The following is a 23,802-nucleotide window of genomic DNA, read 5'->3' on the forward strand; positions in this document are numbered from 1 at the left end:
ATATATAAATACTTAGTAAGAAAATACGTACCTACGTAAATATATATATTCCCTTACTATAATTAGTCAGAATAAAGGCAAGTTTAATGCAATTAATCAAAGCTCAAGAGCATTAGTAGTGGACTCAATAAAGTTTAACTAAATTGCATAAAAAGGAGCTGTTGTGAACTCAACAAAGTTACAATATTTTTAGCTTTCAGCAATTTTACTGGCCAAATCTATTGAGTTCCAACTGCTGGTCAAAATTAATATTATTTTGGCATAAAAAATTTTATCTCCTACGTGCTTTCGTTTCGCACGTTCCACTGCATGATTTCATTTCTTCTTGAAAGTAAAAGCGCGTTCCACTCGGTTATCCTTCAAATGGTTATATTTAATGCAGATATATCACTTTCCCTAATATCAATATTTTTAGGAGAGATTATCTATCTTTGCCGTAACTTGCAAATTCTTGAAATTCTTTGAATATTTGCATGTTTTAAGTTTCGTTTTCTTATCAGTTGAAAAAATATGATCGTTTAAAAAAAAAAGACTGTTAGAAAATTTTATGCATTGAAATAATATGAACGTTAGAAAATTATTATGTAATTTTTTAATAACGAATAAATATTTAAATTACAATTAGAATTAAAATAAATTAAAATTTTAATAGAATAATAATAGATTTGTTGAGTCATTGATTTGATGCATGTTGTTGAAAAATAACTAGCTAAATTTGTAAAAGTAAATTTCTTAATCAAATTTTAGACAAACTTTATTGAAGCCACTACTAACATAATTCTTTTCTGCTCATGTTATATATAGTTTCAATAGCTATGATTTTGTGTACGTAGTAAATTAAAGATCGAAATTAAAGATTTTGTGTACGTAGTTTCAATAGCGACAACAAATTAAAGATCGAAAAGCCAGCCGTGATAATGATTCAGGGAACGACTTGGAAAGATTTAGTGCCTCTGATATGGAGGAAAAATGAGATCTAGTACTATGGAAGGAAAACGATATTGCTAATGTAGACATTCGATCTTTCTTATCTCTGGTTGGACACAAAAGTGAAAGAAATGAAAGGGATGATCACTTCCATCTTCCATTCAAGCCCAACACTTTTTATCCTTTCTCAAAATATAAGGAAAAAGAAAAAAATCATGTCCCAGGCCAGCTGCAGGTTGGTCATGATCATGCATGCAATGTATAAGTAGTACTGGACTATTGTGTTACGTGTCAATCTCTCATAGATCCATGATGCGACTTCGATTAGATCTTAGACCTCTCATGATCAAGTTATTTTTTAAGTAAAACTCTCAACTCGATCGGGTTGGATCATATAATTAATTGTTTATGCCCACGCAAGTCGGATCTATGTTGATCAAGGTCCAAGGACATGGTGTTTATAAGTTTCCAGCCTATATATATGGACACATCATGTAGTACTACTTGGTCACTTATATATGTTCAAAAGTGTTTGTATTTAAGTCTTCCATTATAGGTTTGGTTGCTTGTCTCTTCATATACACAAATTAAAAGTGTTAGGCGACTGCGTTTAAGTCGGCCATCAAGAAGATAATTAGGTTAGTGTCTTTCCACAAATAAAGGAGTTGGTTGCTATATATATGTAATATCCAATATAAACTGTATCCATCTCTAATATTGCTTGTCTTGATTACTTTCCTATATATGTATATCTTTATATATTTTAGATCAGATCTAGTAACGTTAATTAATGCTATCGAATATGTAAGTTTGTGCAATTCTATTTAAAAAAAGTGAAGTATTTCAATATTAAAAAAATAAATTTTTATATAAATCTTAAATTTATTCGCTGATAAAAATACTTAAAATAAAATGATAAAAAAACAATAGTCTTTTCTCTCCATTATTTCTCTATTTTCTCATCTTTCTTTCCTATCGATCGATCAACACCGATTTACTTCCGTACAGGAACTTATCTCAACGAATAGATTCACCAAGATCACACTTGGAGCTAAATGTTTTTTAGAGAGAGAGATAGAGAGACAGAGAGTGTCAATCGATCAAAGTAGCAAGGATTATTAATGGGAGGCACTCATGTGATCATGATCGAAACCCACCACGAGGGCAAGGGCGGCGTCAGCATGTCCATGCACACCTCAGTGGCCGACACCCGATCCCACCGATAAGCTTATCATCAACCGACGCGTGATGCCTTGAGATGACAACGATGCCCTGCAAAGTACAAAAAGAAATGATTTATATCCTCCTCAGATGCCTAGACATCCTACCACTACTCACTGCAATCTTCGGATTCTTTTCGAGGTTTATTTCCGTCTTCCATCTTTTCCTTATGCACATTCACTTTTCCTGCCTTTTTCTTTTCTCTGGGCCCGTATGTATATATGCCCCTACACTTACTTGCAAGTTGCTATGGTATGAGATCAGGGCTATAGTTAGGCTGTCATCTCAAATAAAAGAAGTATATTCTTGAAAAGTATGTACAGCAGAATACATAATATATATATATATATATATAATAACATCTATATATATCACAATCATGTTAAGATATATTAATAAACGGCATATATATATATATATATATTAAGTTAAGACGGATAAAAATTAATGAAAACTGCAGGTGGCGTGACAAACGAAAAGGGTACTTTCCCTTGAAACTAATGAATACCAATATAAAAAATAAATTTGAACCATTTTAGAAAACCTAAACGTACAATTATATAAGATATTAAACCGCACCAAGTCGTCATTGTTAAAAGACATCATGGAGTCATTCATGTCATGTTAAAAGACATCACGGGACGAACGAGTGTACTAATATTAGATGCTGGAACAAATTATCAGCTAATTATAATCAGAAACAAGCGCATGCAGCAGCAACCTTTTAGATTAAAACATTCATGCAATGGACGTACAATGGCCTAATTTTCCGTTCTTCTGGTGCGCGCGGGTTGTTTTTAATGAAATATAATGAAATTTCACAATCATCCGTCGTCAGGATTATCTGCTTAATTAGCTCCACGTGAACGTACGTAAGAGATATATATATTGCATTCATACTGGCAAGTAGCTAAAAAAAAAAAGAGTAGCTATTGTCCAATGTATGCACAGTACTAGAATCCAAGGGAAGGACCGAGTCACTGATCGACCATGCAGTGTACCGCGACAGAAAAGTTTGCATGGTCAAGTCTACAACTTATCATTTATCAATATCAAACTTTTGTGACAACCTACGGGGGAAAAAAAAAGAGTTCAGAGAGAATCTCAGAGCACATGTATTACCTCTCTGTACTGTTCATTGTTAACACGATAAGACTAAAAGCTAGCTAATTTGATTTGTTTTAACAGATATATAAATTCTGAGTTATAAATCCGCTCTCTATATATAAATATATAGGGCATTTCCCTTTCCTTTAACATGCATGTCAGATTGTAAACTCTCTCTGTTTGCATGGCAGCTGAAAGCTCGAGTACTCCAGCAGGCAAATTGAAATCCACTAATACTATGCCCGATGATAACCCCACTTCGACACTGAAACTATTCGGTTTTCCATTAACGCAACACCAAGAACTAGGAGTCAAGAGAGAACATTTCGGAGATCTAAAACACACCAAATTCATGTGTCAATTTTGTCGGCGAGCTTTTGCTAACTCCCAAGCATTAGGTGGCCACCAAAATGCACACAAGCGAGAGCGTCAAAGAGCGAGGCGTTCCCAATTTCAGAGTGGACAGTCTATAGCAGCTGCTGCACCAATTCTAAGCTCGCACGCCGTGAGATCATCAACAGTACCGTCGACTTATTCAAGAAGACTCGTTCGCAATCCTGCTGCTGCAGCTAGCATCGACTCAGGGTTACAGCAGGCACATCCAAATTTTTATCTATCACGGCAGCCTTTGAATATTTCATCACTTCCTTCTCGTTTCTTCGTGACAACCCCTGTGCAGATTTGTGCTAATGCGCAGTCGTTTGCTGAACTCTCAGGTAAGTTGCCAGAAGGGGAGGTAGGTGTTGATCTTCATCTAAAGTTGTCTTCTTCTGGTAATTAAAATAGCTAGATTTTATGGACCGTATTGCATCCATGCGTGGAACCTGATCATCTCTTTTCGAAATAGTCTTTTTTAAGACTTGCATTTGAAGTTCCCATTTGAAGGTTGGCAAACAAGAGCTAATTATAAATTCCAATAAAAAAAAACGGCCATTTGAGCTGTACGTCTAGTTTACTTTTCCTTCTTCCTTGCTATTAATTAATATGGTGTGTGCTTTAATGAGCAAACGTAGATCAATGCGTTGATCAGGGGAATCGATCATCAACGAGACAATTGGAATATATATATTACATGATACGATGCAGAGAGATCGGATTTCAAACAAAGAAGATAAGCTTCTAGATCACTAGAGGATATATGTCTATATATATATATATACTAAATATTTAAAAATTAAAAAAAGGGGGGTGTTAGTGGGGCTTAGTGTCAACTGTCATATTTATACATGTGATCCTAATGAATTAATTTCCTCCACACGACATCATATGCACAGACCTAATAACAATGGCCCACACTTCTCATAAAAAAAGAAAGAAAGGAAAAGCAACAAGATGGACAATTATTTAACTGAAGATGTTCGTTTAAACTCAGAACCCATGGACGCGGTAGATCAAATAAAGAATCAGCATATCAAATTCAAAGGAAGTCTAACTTAGTAGTACTGATGCATGGAAGCTGATCAACGGAATGCGTTGATACATTGTTACCAAAAAGATGGGTGAATCAGACAATACTACTGGTACTTGTTTGTTTGGAGACACTCTGAGTTTAACTGAAGTGTAGACAAACTCGAAACGCTTAAAAACAACCCACAAATACAACTAAAAGAGCTAGAAAAAGCCCATACCCGCCGCCCCGTGTGACCTAAAATTTTTGTAGGCGAGGCAAACACGGGGAAAAAAAGTAATGTTCAATCGATTGCGATTTTTGCACTAGAGTTATAATAATACACTCAATAAAGTGCATAAAATATCTAAAATTAAATGCGCATAGAGTTTTTGATACGAAAAGTAGAACAAAAATCAACATTGCATGTTTAGCATGAAATGCTGAAGAGGGTGGTAGACAACGTTAGGGAATCAAAATGTTCATGTTGATCCGTGGTGATGAAACTTGAAGGGCGAAAATTTCGCCATATCAAATCCATATCTTTTTCCATAGGGAAAATTGTACTAACCTTTTTTTCCCCTTAAACTTTTCCCTCTGGGATCAAGTGCAAAGAATTCATGGTGACCATAAAGGAAAAAATATAGAACAAAAAACTGTTAACTTGGCACCCAAAAAGCTAAGGAATAAACAAAGGAGTCTAATTTGTCCAACAAAAGATCCGGGAAACCAATGTGTCCACAGCCAAAAACATCATGCTTTTTACAGCTAACATCAACTAGTCCTTTCTTTCTTTCTTTCTTTAATCCAAGCAAGTACCCTCGAGCTCTGTGACCACTGGAATCCACAATTAAATAACATTCCGAATTTTCGGTTTTCTCCTCCATACATTTACTGTTTTCCAAGCATACCCCTCACTCCTGGAAACCCTAACTTCGCCTACGACCCCATTAAAAACCCTAGTGCTTCCGCATTTCTCTCCTCCATCTTGCAAGACCCAAGCTCCGTTTGCCCAAAATGGATAGTTTCGGGTCGGATTGTGGGTACGTTGGAGGCGACCGGAGGCTCGAGGTGGTGAGTGGAAAGGGGTTCGGTTCCAACCAGGTCTACGCGACTGGGCCTGGCTCGTCGGATCTGCCACCAGTTCCGCGCAGAGTGACTCGATCGAGTCAGCCGGCGTCGAAGCCGTGGGGCTTCAACGACCCCGAAAGGAAGAGGAAGAAGAGGATCGCCATGTATAAGGTTTATACGGTCGAGGGGAAGGTCAAGGCTTCGTTGAGGAAAGGGCTACGTTGGGTCAAGAACAAGTGCTCTCAGATCGTCCATGGAGATGGGTACTAAATTCTATTAAACGATCGAACGGCGTAGATCATGCCACGTCTTACCAGACCCATCGTCTGGTGGTCCCGGATTCTGATGTGGCAGGATCTAGTGGGATCCTCCTTCATTCTGTCCACATTTTTTTTTTTTTCAAAAAGAAAGTTCAATCTATATATAATTCTTTTTCTTTTCCTATTTTATTTTTTCATAATATTATTAAGTTCAGAAATAGTGGCACCTGCTTCCTTGGATGTCTTTAGTGAAAGAGAAGGCATTTTATTTCATTTGGATAATTATATAAAGGATAGGAAATTACTATATTAGAATAGCACATGGCTTGGCTTCTGTATGCACAAGTAATGCAAAAGAGAGGGTAAAAATGGGCTTAAAGAGCACAAACGTCCAACCAAGGAGCTGTGTGTTGTGTATATACATCCTAGCTAAAGCCCATACAGCAATCAGGAATTGGGTCCAAATTCCAACTCCTTTTGTTTTGGACCAATATTTTTCATTATCCATAATTTTTAGTTCTCTCTCTCTCTCTCTCTCTCTCTGAAGTAGAATAGTTTATTCTCTTTTGGACAGCCTCGCATGTAATACAATTTCATATTTTCATTACCTGTGAAGTTGGTGATTGTGACCAAATGCATCAATATTTATATATATATCAATTAATTATTATAAAGATATTTATATGTTACTTCTAGATATTGCATGGTAATTTCAATCTGATCCTATGAAATTACGCTTTAATTAAAGAATCTATATATATATATATATAATTATCCTATATAATTAGTGAAGCACAAAGCTGCTCTTTTTCTACTAAGCCACGTCATTTCTTTCTTTTAATCATTTAAATCAAACTATAATTAGAGTAAAATTTAAAAGTTTATATATAATAAACTCATTCATTATCACAATTTATCTTCTTTCATTTATATGTATTTCATTAAAATTAGCAATAATAAAAAAAATCATGTTTAACATGAGGAATAGAATTAAATATTTAAAGATACAAAAATGTTCAAACTTACTTTAATGAAATAGAATCAAACTATAGCTTGTTGGATTAGTAATTACTTTAATTTTCAAACTTCAAACTTACAGGAGGAGGAAACTAAACATAATTAAATTCAATCTTCTTCAGCCTATATAAATTATTTCTTCATAAAAGAATTAATGAATATCATTGCAATTTAACCAATGCATCAAATCAAAATAATAATAGTAATATCACTAATATTCCAGCTACTATATATAATTAGAGTGTCGATATATTTTTAAATATACCATTAATATTCTTATTCTTCTTTTTTATCATTAGGTATACATTGTGATCGATCTGCTGTACATTATACTCTCATTTTACTTTCATCAAATTATTTAAGATGTCACACTTTTATCACTTCTAATTAGATATCTTTTATTTTTATAAAGAAGAACTTAAAGGCAAGCTTTCATTATATTATATATGATGAGAGTGTAATAAGTAAATTCATTTTCTATATATATATATATATATATATATATTATATTGCATATAAATTCAATGCAAGCTAATTTCATTAATGCATGAGCCAAATTAATATTGCTTAGCATTTGGAAATAGATATCACGTGATGGTGCTAATTAATTAATGTGTAGCCAAAACGTCGATTCTTAAACCAACCAATTGACGTACGGTCATCATGTGCTTCAGATTTATTGGCATTTTGCTTGAGATCAGGTACTGAGTATATGATCATCATCGACTATATGTCACGAGAAGACGTACGGATCCAGTTTTATTTTTCAAACTATAAGATATATATATATATATATATATATATATATATATACACTACAAGAAAGTTGGTCTATACCGGCAAATTTTTAGTCGCTACAAGAAAATTCGCTCGGAAAAGTATTCTTTAGCAGCGAGTTAAAAATCGCCGGTTGTTTTTAAATGAAATACGACCAATCGTACACTGGGTCCATTGATCATGGCTATTACAACAAGTTTATGGTCTTTAGGGGCGATTAAAGTCGCTGGTAGCAAGATTTTCTTTCCAACGCTCTAAACTTCGTCGCAACACATTGTCTGGGCGCCAAATAGATCGATACCTAGGTTTATGGTCTTAATTATTTTCCCCCCAAACACATTTCCCCCCAACACCCACCTTCTGCACTTCGACGAACCCTCGAGTATATTGCACCTGCATTGCGCTGCCCTACCCAGTGTTTGCCCATGGTGTCACCTCCTCCGCGTTCACCGAAAGCGGGTTTTCACTGTCCCATTTTTCGACACCTTTCTCCCTTCCGTTGTTGGTTCTTGATTTTCGGCTAGTAAAATGGAAAATTGAGTTCCCTTCATTTTGGCTAGTAACAAGCCGAAACCCTACGTTTCCTTCCCTTACAATATTGGTTCTGTGCCTCCATTTCGTTTCCCAAGTTGAAGATTTGCTGCAGTCCAGCATAATCGTTGGCCGCTCTAGGGAAGGGAACCACCGTATAGGTATCTCTCGTTGCTAATTTATCTGTTTTCCTCCCTTCAATGAAATCTAAAATTCATTTTTGTGCTTATTCCAAAATTCGTCATTTGCCATGAAATCTAATCATGTAAATTAGTTTAGTTTTGACTATGTATTTGGTTGGAAATGGTTATTTCTCATGAACACTGGACATGCAAAATTTGTGTTTTTAACAATCACTGGTAATTAATTTTGAAGACGAAACTGCAATTCACAGCGATTTTATGATCGTTGCTAATGAGTATTCATCAATTGCAACAATAAAAGTTCGCTGAGAATCATATTTAGCGGCGAAATTTTATCGCCGAAACCGTTATTTCAGAACCATTAAATGTATTATGGCGATTTCTAAAAACCGCTGCTAAATGAAATGCCGGTGATTTTTAATGTTTTCACGACATAACTTAATCGCTGGAAAGAATATTTCCTAGCGATTAACACACCAGTTGTATTTTGAAATTCCGGCGATTACTGGCCCTATTAGCGGCATGTTAATTTTGCCGGTGTAAAAAAAGTTTTGACGGCGATTTTTGACTTTCGTTGGAGTAGATCTAAAGTGGGGCTTTAACACCAACGAATGGCCAGCGATTTATAAATCGCTGCTAAATATTTTAGGCGGCGATTTTGTGACATTTCCCAGCGATTCGGTTTCGCTGGGAATGGTCTTTGCCCTTGCAGTGATATATACATTGGCTTGATTATATATATATATATCAAACTATTCATATATAATAATAATTTTCAATTCTTACGTATATGGTATTCTGATCTGTTGTTTTCTTCTCGCTTTGCCTCCTTTCTGGTATATATGCTGATCATCTCGATCGAGGAACTAGCTAGAGAAATGGTTATGAATTCGATTGTCATGACCCCGGCCAGAAAAGAGAGGAAAATATAAGACATGTATTGCATTTAATTACTCGTAAATCGTAATGTTAAATCATCAATGGATGCATGGCGCTCAATTTCTCTATGCGTGCGGGCTAATATATATATATAGAATATTATACAAGGGCCCCTCCGTGCACGGTGCATCCTTCTCTGATGCATGCATGGATTGCCAATTTAAAAGAATGCTGGAGAAAGAAAAGAACATAAAAAACAACAATTTCCCCCAGTTATAACTCACAAACTAAGCAAATCTATATATAAAATTAATGGACAGACCGGATACAAGTCATGAATTAATCCAATATCAACCTAGACATCGATGGAATTATATAAACCTAGAAGTACAAAAAGGACATGATTACTAAGAGAATAGAGACAACTTAATTTTATTTCCTTCAATTTCTTGTTCATCAAACAACTCGATCCATTCCTTTCTCCAAATTCTCGTCGTTGTAATATCTGCATGCATCTACTTCGGTATCTTCACCCGTACGTTCAAACAAACCGAACTCTTTGGCCAACTTTTGGTCTAATTTAATTACCATGAAAAACAGAACATAAAAATATGAAAATTGACTTGGACGGGGGAAAAAAATGATGCATGCATGCACGAGAACTTTTGAGAAGTAGCAGACAGCTTTCATGCATTATATATAACCACACACGTACGTTAACTCTTTCTGATCTCCACCCTTCAATTAACCAATTGACCTCTGATTCATATCATAGTAACGACGATCAACCGAGTCCATGCGTTGGAGCCTTATCTGTTTATAGAACTGAGCAATGAACTCGTCGGCCTTCGAGTCGATCATCTCGTCCCCGCCACAGTCGGCGTAAGCCTCATCATCACCATCGTCATTATCCTCGATCCGATCGAGCTCCTGGAGGTTAACCGCGGACGCGTACCGGCTCGCACTGACTTCAGAACACGAAGATGAGCTGTAGCCAGAACGAGATACAGGGGACCGGACATCCTGATCTGATTGTTCGGGCGCCATTGGGGACGGTGACATGGATGACCGGGCCTCCTGGACCTGGTTTCTGTGATCATGCGAGCTGGTGGGAAAGGATTTCGTCTTCTTAGGCCTGCGCAGTAAAAACGATGCTGCTTTAAGAAGCTGCACTGCACCGCGCTTCTTTTTCTGACCCGCACAATCGGGAGCCTTCTTGATGCAGTTCTGATCAGGGACAGGATCCTGATCTTTAGTATCATTCTCGACGCCGACGATGGTGTCCGCAAGATTCATTTCCATTAGAAAAAGGGCGATGGGAAAGGGTACTCTTCGCCGTGAATAATATTTGTTAGGGTCGCTACCCTGCGCAAAGCAGGGGTAGACGCGGAGAGAACCTTTGTGGGAAACTCAGAAGCAAGCGCTATTTATATCGATCAAGACATAGACAAATAGCGTAATATTAATTTGTTTGCTAGGAATTGCAACGTATAATAGGCATGATAAATTGTATAAGGTTTAGGCTCTTCCATTATTGTTTGAGTGGAAAAACTGTGTAGAAGACAGCAGAACGCTCGATGGACGAGCGTTAGGTGCCATAGATTTAAGGCCTCGTCTGTTTTTGTAGATGAGATGTGATCATAGGTTTGTTTTTCTTCGCTTGATCACAAGGGTGTTGATGTGATCATAAAAATGAGATCGAAGGAGTCATCCTAGAATTTAATTGAAGTACATCTTTAAGGGTCAATTACTTTCTGTAGCAACGTATAAATCATGAATATTAAGAGTTACCATGCTAAAAAAACTAGCAATCCATGCATCGTGAGTCAAGATCACGAGGTACGCAACCCAACCGAGTTGAGGAAGTTAATCTTGTACATGCCAAGAACTAACAAGTTTATTCAAGTAGTTTTGAACCTTCATTAATATTCCATACGACGTCGTACGTGCATGTATATCTTAATCATGTTGGTTGTTATAATTATTGACCTTAAATATTACCTTAAAAAGGACAATGATCATCTACATGTACGTACTGATCATCATGAAATGAAATCAAAGGAACCATCTTAAAATTAATAGTACAACTGCAACACTTATAAGGGTTAGTGTCGATATATGTAGCAAAGACTAGTCCTGAATCATGGATATTAATATTAGAGTAGAATTAGAAGCTTATAGTTAGAAGGAAACGGGTATATATAATGTTAACAGGGAATATTCTTGAAATTAAGTTTCAATTATGGGTTGGCAGCATTGTACGTACGTAACTATATATTAAGAAGCAAATTAATTATTGGGCGGTGTTTCAGGCAAAGAAATAGGTACAAGGCCGGTCTTGCTTCGGGGAGTACATGTACGCAATTTACATCCTCTCTCTCTCTCTCTCTCTCTCTCTGCCATTCATTTCTGCGCCATAATTAAACTCGTTTGAACAGGTCCTCCCTTTCTCTGATCTCTACCTAACATTTTTGCCAACAGCTTAGATCTATAATTTTAGAGTTGAAAAGGAATTAAAATAAGGACGTACGCACATGGGAATGGCCCCGAGACATGCGTCCATGCAACCTGCATGACCATGATCATGTACATCATTGCCATCCTATATTTGGAGTAGGGTCCGCCACCAATTTACACCTAATAATTAGTTCCATATTGCGATTTGTTTGACCAGTACTGCAGGTCCCATGCATGTATATATTTGTATATCATTATGATCGATCGGTGACAACGATCCGTACCCGCGTATACGCATAAATATTAATGTCAATTAGGTAACAGCTTCATTAATATCTTTTACAGATCAATTCGTCTAACAATGGTATCTACGTACGTATTCATGGTCTTCTTCTTCTTCCTCGGAAGTCACCAAGTTTGTTGGCTTCAAACCTAGCAGCTAGTTGGAGGACAAAGTACCGTGTAATCAATAGTACTACAGAAAACAGATACAGGCAGATTCTGGGCCAAACGCTCTGATGAGACAAAAAATCGTCCGGTGACGGGAGAGAGAGTTATTCCCCGTCATCGAAGTGGCGCCGGCTTCGACGATAGGGTCTAAAGCCTATGATGACGGTTTAGGACGTTGGTACGGTGTTCGCTGGCGGAGCTAACAATTTTTTTGGAGATAAACTTTTCTACCTTATGATACAATATTTATGTAAAATAAAAAGAGATTAAAAATCATAAAATCATAAATATATATATATATATAATTAGATTTCAATAATTTGCTAAATATACGTAGAAATAAAATTATAAAAACAATACAACTTAATTACTAGACGTTTCAGATTTTCGACGATAATGTTTCATGTAATAATATTCATCTATTATTATTTTTGTAATGAAATATTTAGAATTTATTTTCTTCATAAAAACTATTAAGTGATATTTTAAAATGTCATATTTCATTATAGTATGTAAGCTAGTTTATCAAGTTTCATATAAAATCTAGATATTTTCATGTCACATTAAGTATACAATACTTTAATTGAGACCTTACATAATTTTTTTCTTACTCAATGAAATTTAGAGGATAAAGCCTGTCAACTATTTTTTATATTCACTACGACAAATTTTAGTTTTAGGGACGAAATTATTTAGAGATGAATTGAATTTCATCCCTAAATTAATTATTGGAGACGAGTCTCAAAACATGCATGGATGACTTTATAAACCTTTTATGACGAATTAGACAGTTTCAAAAAGTCACAACCGTTCGAATAGCAAAAAAATCTGTTCGAACAGACAAATCTTGATAGAGAAGTAATTTATTTTGTCTGAAAAAGTTCAAAACCGTTCGAAGCAATTGTGTTGTTTGAATGGGATATATTTGGTGGCAAAATCTGATGGGAAGGTTTCAAGACTGTTCGAACGACACATTTAGTTTGAACATATTCAAATACTACATTTATGCATTCGAACGTATAGTTTGGTGGGAAATTAAATTAAAATTGGCAGAAATTTTTTTAAACCTGTTCGAACGGAACATAAATGTGTGAATGGTGATCAGTACCTTTTTCAAAATATAAACAAATATGTATATATTATATATTATGATTTACTGTAAACTAAAATATTTACGAATTCATAAATTAATTTTATGTAATTAATTTTAAAATATTTTAGTGATTTTATGTTTAATAAGATTTTAGTTAAATAAATATTATCATTCATACACCACATAATATAAATCAATAATTAATCCAGAAAAGATAAAAAAAATTTAATTCATAACTAAAACAAATTATCAAAACACTAGATAATATCCATAACAAAAGCATAAAAAAAAATATATAAATAAAAGATAGAAACTATTATGATCCGAGTTCTCTCCACACATCCTCGACTGTAGCTAGTCGTCTCTCTATTTGTGTTAGTCGAATACTGAGTGTGACCTGAGTTACATTAATGGCATGAATCTCTGTATGTAACTCAAAGATGCTAGCAGTAATCCCTATACGCAACTCAGACATGGCAGTATGTACTGCATCGATCACTGTTGACGTGTGTCTGCTGATCTTAGTAAGAAGTATATCGGCAATCTCCTTGCGAGTAGATGTGTGTGATGCCTCGGCCTGTGTAGATGCCTCATCAGTTGATACTTCAGGATTTTCTAGATGTGCATCTCTTTGAATATCAACCTGGTCAGGAACAAGTCCACAAAAATGAAGTCTCGAGTGTCCTGTGCTCCGTGACAGGATGGTGCTATTGATTGGTCTCATCGGCTCTTGTGCACTATCGGCAACATCTGACACGACCTCAGAATATATGTTTCAAATTTAGTAAAAATGTATATATACTATAATTTACTATAATATACTATAATTTACTATATATACTATAATTTACTATATATATTATGATAGTATAATACTTGAAAATTACTATCATATATATATATACACTATTATAGTATAATAGTAATATATTATAATACTATATATATGAGTTTATACTTTACTAATATATATCATACTATATATTCCATTATACTTTAATATGCTATGATACTATATATATGATAGTATATATTACTATTTATATGAGAGTATAGATTACTAATATATATTATCTTACAAATTCCTCTATACTATATATATTATAATATATATGATACCATATATATGAAAGTATAGATTACTAATATATATGATCTTACATATTCCTCTATATTTTACTATACTGTAATATATATGATACTATATATATAAGAGTATAGATTATTAATATATATGATCTTACATATTCATTTATACTTTACTATACTATAATATATATTACTATATATATGAGAGTATAAATTACTAATACATGTGATCTTACAAATTTCTCTACATTTTACTATACTATAATATATATGATACTTTATATATGAGAGTATATATTACTAATATATATGATCTTACATTTTCCCTTATATTTTACTATAATATAATATATATGATACTTTATATATGAGAGTATAGATTACTAATATATATGATCTTATATTTTCCTCTACACTTCACTATATATACTATAATATATATGATACTTTATAGCATACTATTATTTAATATGTATAGTGTAAAAGATAAATATATTTAAACATTAAGGACTATACGTTCGAACTGTATCTACACATCATGCGAAAGTTATATTAGCGTTTGAACGTATTAAAAAACCATTCCAATGGTTTAATGGGTTTTTGGCACTATTGAAATAGTGGTGGGAAAGTATCCCGCCAATTAATGACCAGTGGACTAACGTTCGAAGGTACTTTATTACCATTCAAACGCTTTAAGGAGAAATTTTGCAAGCGGGAAAACATGCGTGCTGAAATATTTTCGCATTCAACTACCAAATATTTCCGTTCAACCAGTAAATGAAAAGTTAAGACATTTCAGCCCGTCGTCAATCCCTTATTTTCCTCTCTTCTCCATTTTCTCTCCAAAATCCTCAATTTTCTTCACACAATCATTCATTCTATCATCTTACAAAGAGGGTTGCACATTTGTATTGATTAAATGTATAGTTTTTGTTAATCTACCTTGTACATTAACTAATTTCCAAATAAATTATTGATTTTATAGTTTATATATATATATATATTGTGTAGGTGTTTATTGGAGTTACTATTAGAAATATAAGTGTTTATTGATTTTATAGTTTATATATATATATTGTGTAGGTGTTTATTGGAGTTACTATTCGAAATATATATGTTGTATGTTTGTCATGTTTTGCATATATAGTTGCTATTTGAAGTATATATGTTGTATGTTTGTAATGTTTTCTGAATGAGTTTGTGATGTTTTCTGAGATTGTGTTTTGTCTCTTACTCGTGTTTGGATTCTGGGTTGAAACCGTTCTAATACTATAATGTTCTGTTTGAACGAATTATCTTGTTCGGACAGACATTTAAGTATTCGAACAGTTGTACTCCTGAGGGGTCATACTTAAGTTATAAATAAAACTTATAACATTATTAATTAAAAAACTATAATGTACAACTAACAAATAAGCTTTATAATTAATACTTAAAAATAATAAACATAAGAATTATTAATACTTAAACTCATATTAATGCTTAAAAGATAAATAATTAAAAATTATGTGGACTAATTTAAAAAATGATAAATTATAATTATAATTATAATTAATACTTAAAAATAATAAACATAAGAATTATTAATACTTAAATTCATATTAATACTTAAAAGATAATTAATTAAAAACTATAATGTATAATTAAAAAATAATAAAATAAAATTATAATTAATACTTAAAAATAATAAACATAAGAATTATTAACATTGACTTCTATGGAATTGTGGAAGATATCATAACATTAAAGTACGTGGGAGGATATATGGTCTGATTATTTAAATCCTAGATTGAGAGTGCGTAACAATTAATATTTTGTGAGTGTGAATACATCTCCACACATGGTATGAAGACGATCCTTACGTTCTCGCTTGCCAAGCGAATTAAATTTTTTATATAGATGATCCGGAATACGGGAACCCATGGCGGGTAGTGGAGAAGTTTGTACCAAGAAATGTATATGATTACATTCTAGAGGCAGACGAACCACATAAAGAAGTTGATAGCCCAGTAAATGAAGAAGCATATTAGGAAAATGAATCAGACATCAATCTATTTGTTGATCTAAGCCAATATGACATGGTCTCATTGCGTAGAGAAGATGTTCAACCTGAAGTAATTGATGGTGAAATGTTGAAAGAAAATGAATCAACTGAAGTGTCTAGTGAGGATGAGGGCGACTGGTCCAGCAAAACTGATAGTGAATAAATTTCAAACAAATATTTGTGCAAGTATCATTCTTATAAATATTCGTAACGTTTGTTCGTATAATAATTTATTACAATTTCAAACAGATATGCCTCTCAAACGCAAGCAACACATGCGACATCCCCATCCATTACCGACTCCTCACGTGGTTCACTTGCCATCAATAATGGGCTAACATCACTAGACTTAGAATAAGGTATTTTATTAAATTAAATATCACATTTAATGCTCAATTTTAAGTAATATATATCTTAAAATAAAATAATTTATTTAAAATATATGTTTTAATTACTGTATATATAGCTGTTATAAGCCAGCGTCGAGGTTGAGGCACTACGAGAGATGTATGCATAGAGAAAGTATGGAAAGTGGGTAAGATTAAAATTGATATTCCTGATAATCACACTGGTGGCTCTGGAGATTTAGTAGCGTGACTTGTTTCTTATATTGGTATACTTACTAGCACGTATGCACCGATGGCTACCTCCTATTGGGCTAAAGTTTCACAAGATATGAAAGACCATATAAAAAATCGTTGCTTGGTAATAAGCTACATCCTAAGAAACTAAGTATAACATGTTAATTTAAAGTTATTTTATATTTATACTAATTATTTATAATTTTTGAAAGGACGAGTTTGAACTTAATTTTGGCTGACGAGAGGATCGACTAACGGTTGAGGAACTGATGTCGAATGCATTATGGAGGTACAAAGGTCGATGTCGTATACACTATCAGAAGTTCAGTACTATAACAGAGGCGCGCCAAAATCCATTCCAAGCAATGCCACCAAACGAATGAGAGAATGTTTGTGATATGTTTGAAGATCCTGCTTATCAAGTAATTTCACTACTATCTTTTTTTAATAGTATATGATAGATATATTAAACATATAGACATAATATTTTTGTTTTTGCAACGGAGTACTATGAACAAAGCAAATAGATCAAATTTAACGATACACCATCATGCGAGTTCTCGATCTTTTCATCTTTTGTTTAAAAAAATGATAAGTTATTCTAGTCATCGTTAAATATTAACATATAATATACTTTTCTTATTTGAGTTCTAATATATATTTTCCTTTTGCGGTAAAAAGAAAGTCCTGCTGACTATGATCTGACTCAATTGTATATTAAAACACATGAAAATCGTAATGGTGTTTAGACTAGTCCCGAAGCAGAGGCAAATTATGTAAGTTTAAATTTTTTTAATTTCATTGTCTAATAATATTTTTGTTACTTATACTAACTTTAATGCTTTTATTTTTATAGGATAAGATGATATCTCTAAAGAAAATTGATGTGGATCTATCTTATGAATCATTTGTCAAAGATGCTCAGATCATTTCTCAAGTTCTCGGATTACGTTCTGGATATTTGAAGAGCTTAGGACATTGTATGAAGCCATCATCAATATCATCATTCTCTTATCGAGCCAGATCGAATAACGACAAGACTAAAAAATTGGAGGAAACAATACTTAAGATAGAACGATTGATGTGCAAGAAAAAAAAGTTGCTGACCCGATTAGATCAAACAACGAATTTAGAGGCGAGATTAGAAGAGATGCTGCAATTGAATAACTAAAAAATATTTGAACAGTTCCAATCAATCGTTATGTCCCAAAACTCTATGCCACCACCACCACCGCAATCATAAAATTTATTTTATCTTTAATTATCTTTCTATTATGATGTTCCAAAACATTTGAACAATTGTGATATTTGAATTACAATTTCTGTAATATTAGTATGATATTTTTTAATTAAATTATGTATTGTATGATTAATATCATTCGAACAATAAATAACATGTTCGAACGGTCAATTACCATTTATAAATCCATTCGAATAAAAACAGACTCATTCGAACACAAAATAATGCATTCAAACAACAACCGAGAAATACAGTCTGTACGTTTGTTTGAACAATAAAATATTGGTTCGAACAACATTAGTATGCAAAATCTCATTTGAATGAAAAGAATTTTAACAATAAACAGTCTGCTCGAACGGACATAATTTATGTTCGAATACAAGTCATTTGAAAATTTTATTGGTTCGAATGCGTAAAATATGTTCGAACACTCCGTCTATTTGAACATGATCAAATATGGTCATTTGTTCGAATGAACATTTCTTATGGTTCGAACGGTAAGTGTCGATTCGAACTGTTATTATTCTATTCGAACGTATTTTTGAGACGAAAAGTTTTCGTCTTAAAAAAAATACCCTTTCGAATAGGTTCGACTGGTTCCGCCCAATTGGATTTTTTGAGACAAAATGATTTGTCTCAAAAAATTCAATCTCTTGTAGTGATGGATCATTAGCCTTAAATAAACCTTCTTGTATTCTCACTTTGAATTCCATATTAAGAAACCTAATATTGTATAACAAAAAACTTAATCTGGATCCATATTAATAAGTTTATTATTTCTTATAAACTTAGTTTTAGTTTAATTTTTGTGAAGCCACATCCTTAAAAATAGATAGTATATAGAAATTATACAAAATTTTGGGACTATAGGAAAAAAAATTGGAGAGGCATTTCTAGGTATATTAAAATTTTAAAATTTTTTGGAGAGCTTATGTGGATTATAAATTTTTTGGGGGGCTGTCTTCTATATTTATAAAATTATGAAGAAAAACTATGAGATATTTTAAATTTTTAAAAAATTTGGGGGGTATACATAGGTCCGTTGCTGTATGTACATACATCTGTAACAGTAAATATTAAAAGAACATAAGAAATATAAACAGAAAAAGAGACCTTGGCTTGTTACAGATCAACATATTCATATATATCAATTGTCTTGGCACATCCTGCGATAAAAAGTCACCCCATATCAGTTTAATTTGTTCATATAGTTGATCCTTTGATTATGTGGTGAACAAAGAGGATGTTTCCCCCCGCGGGTAGCTTTCAGAGGAGCGTTGGCTGCCAGCTACTTGGGCTTTGTTTGACCTTCAATATCTGGTAGGTTTTTAAATTTTGGAACTTTCTTCTTTCGAAATCAGCGTTACATCTGGCATGAAGAATATCAAGTTGTATTGTGGGGGCCACGCAAGTATTGAAATTAAAGGTAGCACAACATGAATTATACAAGTCCCCCTCTTCCAACACGGAGAACACAAATTAAGGATGCTTGGCAATCAAGTCTCAAATGCAAGAAAGAAAAAATATATATATATATATATATATATATATTTATATTTATATATAGAACCATGCATGCATGGATCGTGTCCCCGTAAAAACAAATAAAAGTCAACTTCGTTGTAGTAATTAGGGAGGGTAGACTCCTCCATGAGCCACCCACCCAAATGATCCTAAACTGCAGGCCGGATCGATCAAAAGCTAAAACGACATGACTCATGTGACAGTGAATGAAGCAACAAAGCTAGGTATAAACGACATGACAGTGAATGACGCTGCGAGGATGGATGAGTTGTCTTTGGCCCCATGAAGAAATGGTCCATCCCCAATGGACGGGCTGTACAGTCAGTTCTGTACTCCAAATTGCCGATCTGAATCTATATGACAGACCCATCGTTTTTCACATGATGGTATCCCTGAAATTGTTCAATTAGAAAGGAATTAAGCTTTAACTCCTCAGAAAACACCAAAAACTTTAACAATCTCCAGCAGACAACGACAACTCCAACATCATTTTGATCATACCTTTGAATAGTGAAAAGCACGAGAGCAGGAACATTTTGAAAATTGAATGCTGTATCTTAGTTAATTATTACTTGCAATTATATCTGATCAATGATCTTCATGATCTCCGGTCTAGTGTGAATTCAAATCAAATCAAATCAAATCAAGCAATATATAGGATGCTACTTGTAAAAACACATATTTCTCTTTATAAAAAGTCTTAATAGGAAGAGTGAGGTAACTCTTTATAAAATCCAGAATGAATTTGTTCATAAGCCGTGTGAGACTTTTCAACACACCCCCTCACGTGTGACTGTTAGACCAATGTCATGTCGTTAGAACGTCTAATTAGAATCATGAATTAAGCTCCGAAGGCTAGAACAAGCTAGCTGGAAGGGCCAGCAATCAGCATATATATCATTATTCTGATCAACTCAGATCAACAAGAGATCAGTAGCAAGTCTGAGTGGTATCCGAGTCAGTTCATGCAAACACAATGGCTCTGTTGAGCGACTCATTGACCTTATAAATTTAGCTCGATCGTCAACTTCTCAGTCTAATTATTGCTCAATACATTAATATTTATTTAAAAATTATTAGCTAAGAAAATATTTCGTCAACCTTATTATATATATATATATATATATATTTATTCGCATATGATTTTTAAACATAAAAAAGAGAAACAAATTATCATATTACTACTTGTTATACCTCTCTCTCTCTCTCTCTCTCTCTCTCTCTCCCGAGACACGGTTTAGGAGACATCCAGGCAATTAAGCATATGCGTCGACTGCAAGTACTGATCCCTTTCAAAAGAACAAATCAACATGATCTCCTCCCAATTCCCGTTATATATAGTATTTACATATATATATATATATATTGCAATTTTGTCTTTTGCATGCTAGGGCAAAAACCCATTTAAATATATTCCAACTAAAACCCAACTAACATTGTGTTGATTTCATGTAGGTGCGGCCCCAGCTTTCTCCCATCTTTTTCCTTATTAATTTTAATGTATTACTAGATTGACTATATATTCTGATCAACGGCTAGCTTTCATATATACCATATATTTCTATATATATCATGTAAACAAAGACTAAAGAGCTAGCATTATTAGCTAGGATCGATGAAGCAGCGAGAAACGGTAACAATTTCAAAACTCTCACACGCAAGGTAATGTAGCATATGTGTACAGTCCTCGTTTAACATTCTAGAGGACAGATCATGAGGGGTTAAGTCATAGGTACTGTTCCAGCAATTAAATAATTATCTCAAAATAATTCTGTCAACGATCGAGTTTGCTTGAAAGTAACAACAAAACAGCTTGCTTTTAAGTATTATGTCCCTTTCTTCATGCAAGCCAAAGAAAAGGGGGTGAAAAAAGGGTTGGTTGATAATCTGCGCTGCTTTCTTTGAACTTTACCCTCAATTTAAAACTTAGATCAGAGGAAGCTTCACGTGTGAATCCCTTGGCTAAATTGTTTTTTATTCCCAGCTTTACTGATCTCTATTTCATTTTTCTTGATCGGTTTTCATTTCACATATTATATATATAACATCTCCTCATTAAAAAGGTAATTCCCTAAATGATCTGGTAATATAAGTTAATTTGCTCATCATATATATACTAGTACAGCTAAGAAAGCTTGCAAAAAGTGATCATCCAAATACTAATGACCACATAGCCAAAATCATTTGACATAATATTAATATTTGAGAATTGCTACAGACACGAAGAGATTACATAAAAGTTAACCAACAAACTGACGTGCACGTGATCTGTTAGATCTATTTTACTCTTTGGTTGGTTGGGTCGATCCAAGAGGCTAGCAGAAACAATTTTCTGTGGCTCCTATCAGTAACAATTCTATAAAGCAAGGGGCACATTTGGAAACACATTGCATGATCTCCAGCTTGACTCCCCCGCGTCCTCCTCGAGGTAATTCCACCGCCCACAGTTCAGATTTCCACACCAAACAACCCCAGTACCCCACCCCTCTCTTTCTCTCTCTCTCTGACACACCGCGTACAGGGATTTCAAGCACATATAAATAACACTACATCCTCTCATTAATCATCATCTGTTAACAACCAGCTCGAAACATAAAAGCTTTCCTCTACCCAAATCTTTCATCAAGCAAAAAGGCACTCTCTCAAAGTACTTGATCTCCTTTTTATTTCCATACAATAGTATTGCTATATAACTACGTACGGCTGCTTCTCTTTCGGCTTTGGGCTGGAAGCAATATACATAAGAGATTAAGAGCTATATAGCTAGCTAGCAAGCTGAAAATGCCCAAGAAGAAGAGTGATATTGCTCGCAGAGCATGGAACATCTTGCGTTTGGCATTGTTATGGGCACGAAGGGGCGGTGTGTTCAAACGCCGTCTCATGATAGAACTGCGCCTTCTGCCCAAATATATTCGGAGCATTGGTCAGAGTGCTCGCCACGATCAAATACATTATGGAGAGCGCGAGCTCTCCTTCGACAAGACCCCCATTTTCCATGTCAAAATGCACCGCCCGGCCTCCATGCGGTTCCACCTGCCTAACATTCCGTGCATTACCCCACAAGTTGATTTCGATTATGATTTTGATGGTGATATTGATGATGATGTTAATGGCTATGATGGTGGGAGGAAGAGTTTCCTAAATGGTGGAGATGAAGAAGAAGAAGAAATAGTTCAAGAAGATGGCTGTGGGGGTTGTGAAGAAATGGTTACTTGCGAGGAAGATGGGATTGATTTGAGAGCTGAAGAGTTCATTGCTAAATTCTATGCGCAAATGAAACTGCAGAGACAGATTTCATATTTGCAGTACAATGAGACGCAAAATAGAGAAACAGATTAATCGATCGTCGTTCGTGAAGAATTTTGCTTCGTCTGTTCTTAATCAAGTTTCACTTCTCTTTCTTGGTACCGGCTTTTTTTTTTTCGCAGTTCTTATGATATTATTCCGGCATTGTGGTAATTACGAGAAAGCTTTCAACAGGGTTTGATTGTTTACAAGTTAATAAATAAGGAAATTCAGTTTTTGATTCATAGAACGAACTTGCTTTTTATGTGAATAAGGATTTCTTTTTTCTTCTCGTTAAGTAGTACCGAGTGAAAAATCAGAGGCCAAAGTGTCGAAGAAATATGATTAGAAACAATCAAACAAAGACGCATGAAACAAAATCTTAGAAAGCTCGTCCAAAAAATAAAACAAATTCAGGTGCTTTTACAGCTCATAACGCTTACAAGCTATGCATTCAAATGTTTTGACATCAATCTGCCCTTTCGTTAGTGCGCCTAGTAAGTTGAACAAGTCTCTCAGTACTTATGCCGAGTATTTAACAAGTACTGGAGTTCCTGGGAAATTCCAAAGGTTAAAAATTGGAGACTAGTTACCATCATTCAGATGGCATTTTATTAAAAAAAAGGCAGAGTAATTCATTGCAAGATTTATTGAAGAATGAAGCATGAGCTGCACCTTGTAAAATTGGAAATTTAGATGTAGTCTCAAAGATACTTTTG

The 23,802-nt window shown here is 34.1% G+C and overlaps 4 protein-coding genes across 4 annotated transcripts; 3 read left to right on the forward strand and 1 right to left on the reverse strand.

Annotated features, from left to right (window-relative positions):
• The first annotated feature begins 3,390 nt into the window (after positions 1-3,390).
• LOC108994141 (zinc finger protein 6-like) lies at positions 3,391-4,205 on the forward strand. Its single transcript, XM_018969238.2, has one exon. It carries the CDS (start codon positions 3,440-3,442, stop codon positions 4,034-4,036), a length of 597 nt encoding a protein of 198 aa, XP_018824783.2. The 5' UTR covers positions 3,391-3,439; the 3' UTR covers positions 4,037-4,205.
• A 1,074-nt stretch (positions 4,206-5,279) lies between these two features.
• Positions 5,280-6,152, forward strand: LOC118343825. Its single transcript, XM_035682865.1, has one exon. It carries the CDS (start codon positions 5,660-5,662, stop codon positions 5,981-5,983), a length of 324 nt encoding a protein of 107 aa, XP_035538758.1. The 5' UTR covers positions 5,280-5,659; the 3' UTR covers positions 5,984-6,152.
• A 3,912-nt stretch (positions 6,153-10,064) lies between these two features.
• On the reverse strand, positions 10,065-10,616 carry LOC108999537. Its single transcript, XM_018976441.2, has one exon. It carries the CDS (start codon positions 10,614-10,616, stop codon positions 10,065-10,067), a length of 552 nt encoding a protein of 183 aa, XP_018831986.2.
• An 11,749-nt stretch (positions 10,617-22,365) lies between these two features.
• LOC108994127 lies at positions 22,366-23,328 on the forward strand. Its single transcript, XM_018969221.2, has one exon. The coding sequence runs from the start codon at positions 22,580-22,582 to the stop codon at positions 23,135-23,137; it is 558 nt and encodes a 185-aa protein (XP_018824766.2). The 5' UTR covers positions 22,366-22,579; the 3' UTR covers positions 23,138-23,328.
• The last annotated feature ends 474 nt before the right edge of the window (positions 23,329-23,802 follow it).

The sequence above is a fragment of the Juglans regia genome, chromosome 11, assembly GCF_001411555.2.
Source record: "Juglans regia cultivar Chandler chromosome 11, Walnut 2.0, whole genome shotgun sequence".
In the NCBI taxonomy this organism is placed as follows: domain Eukaryota; kingdom Viridiplantae; phylum Streptophyta; class Magnoliopsida; order Fagales; family Juglandaceae; genus Juglans; species Juglans regia.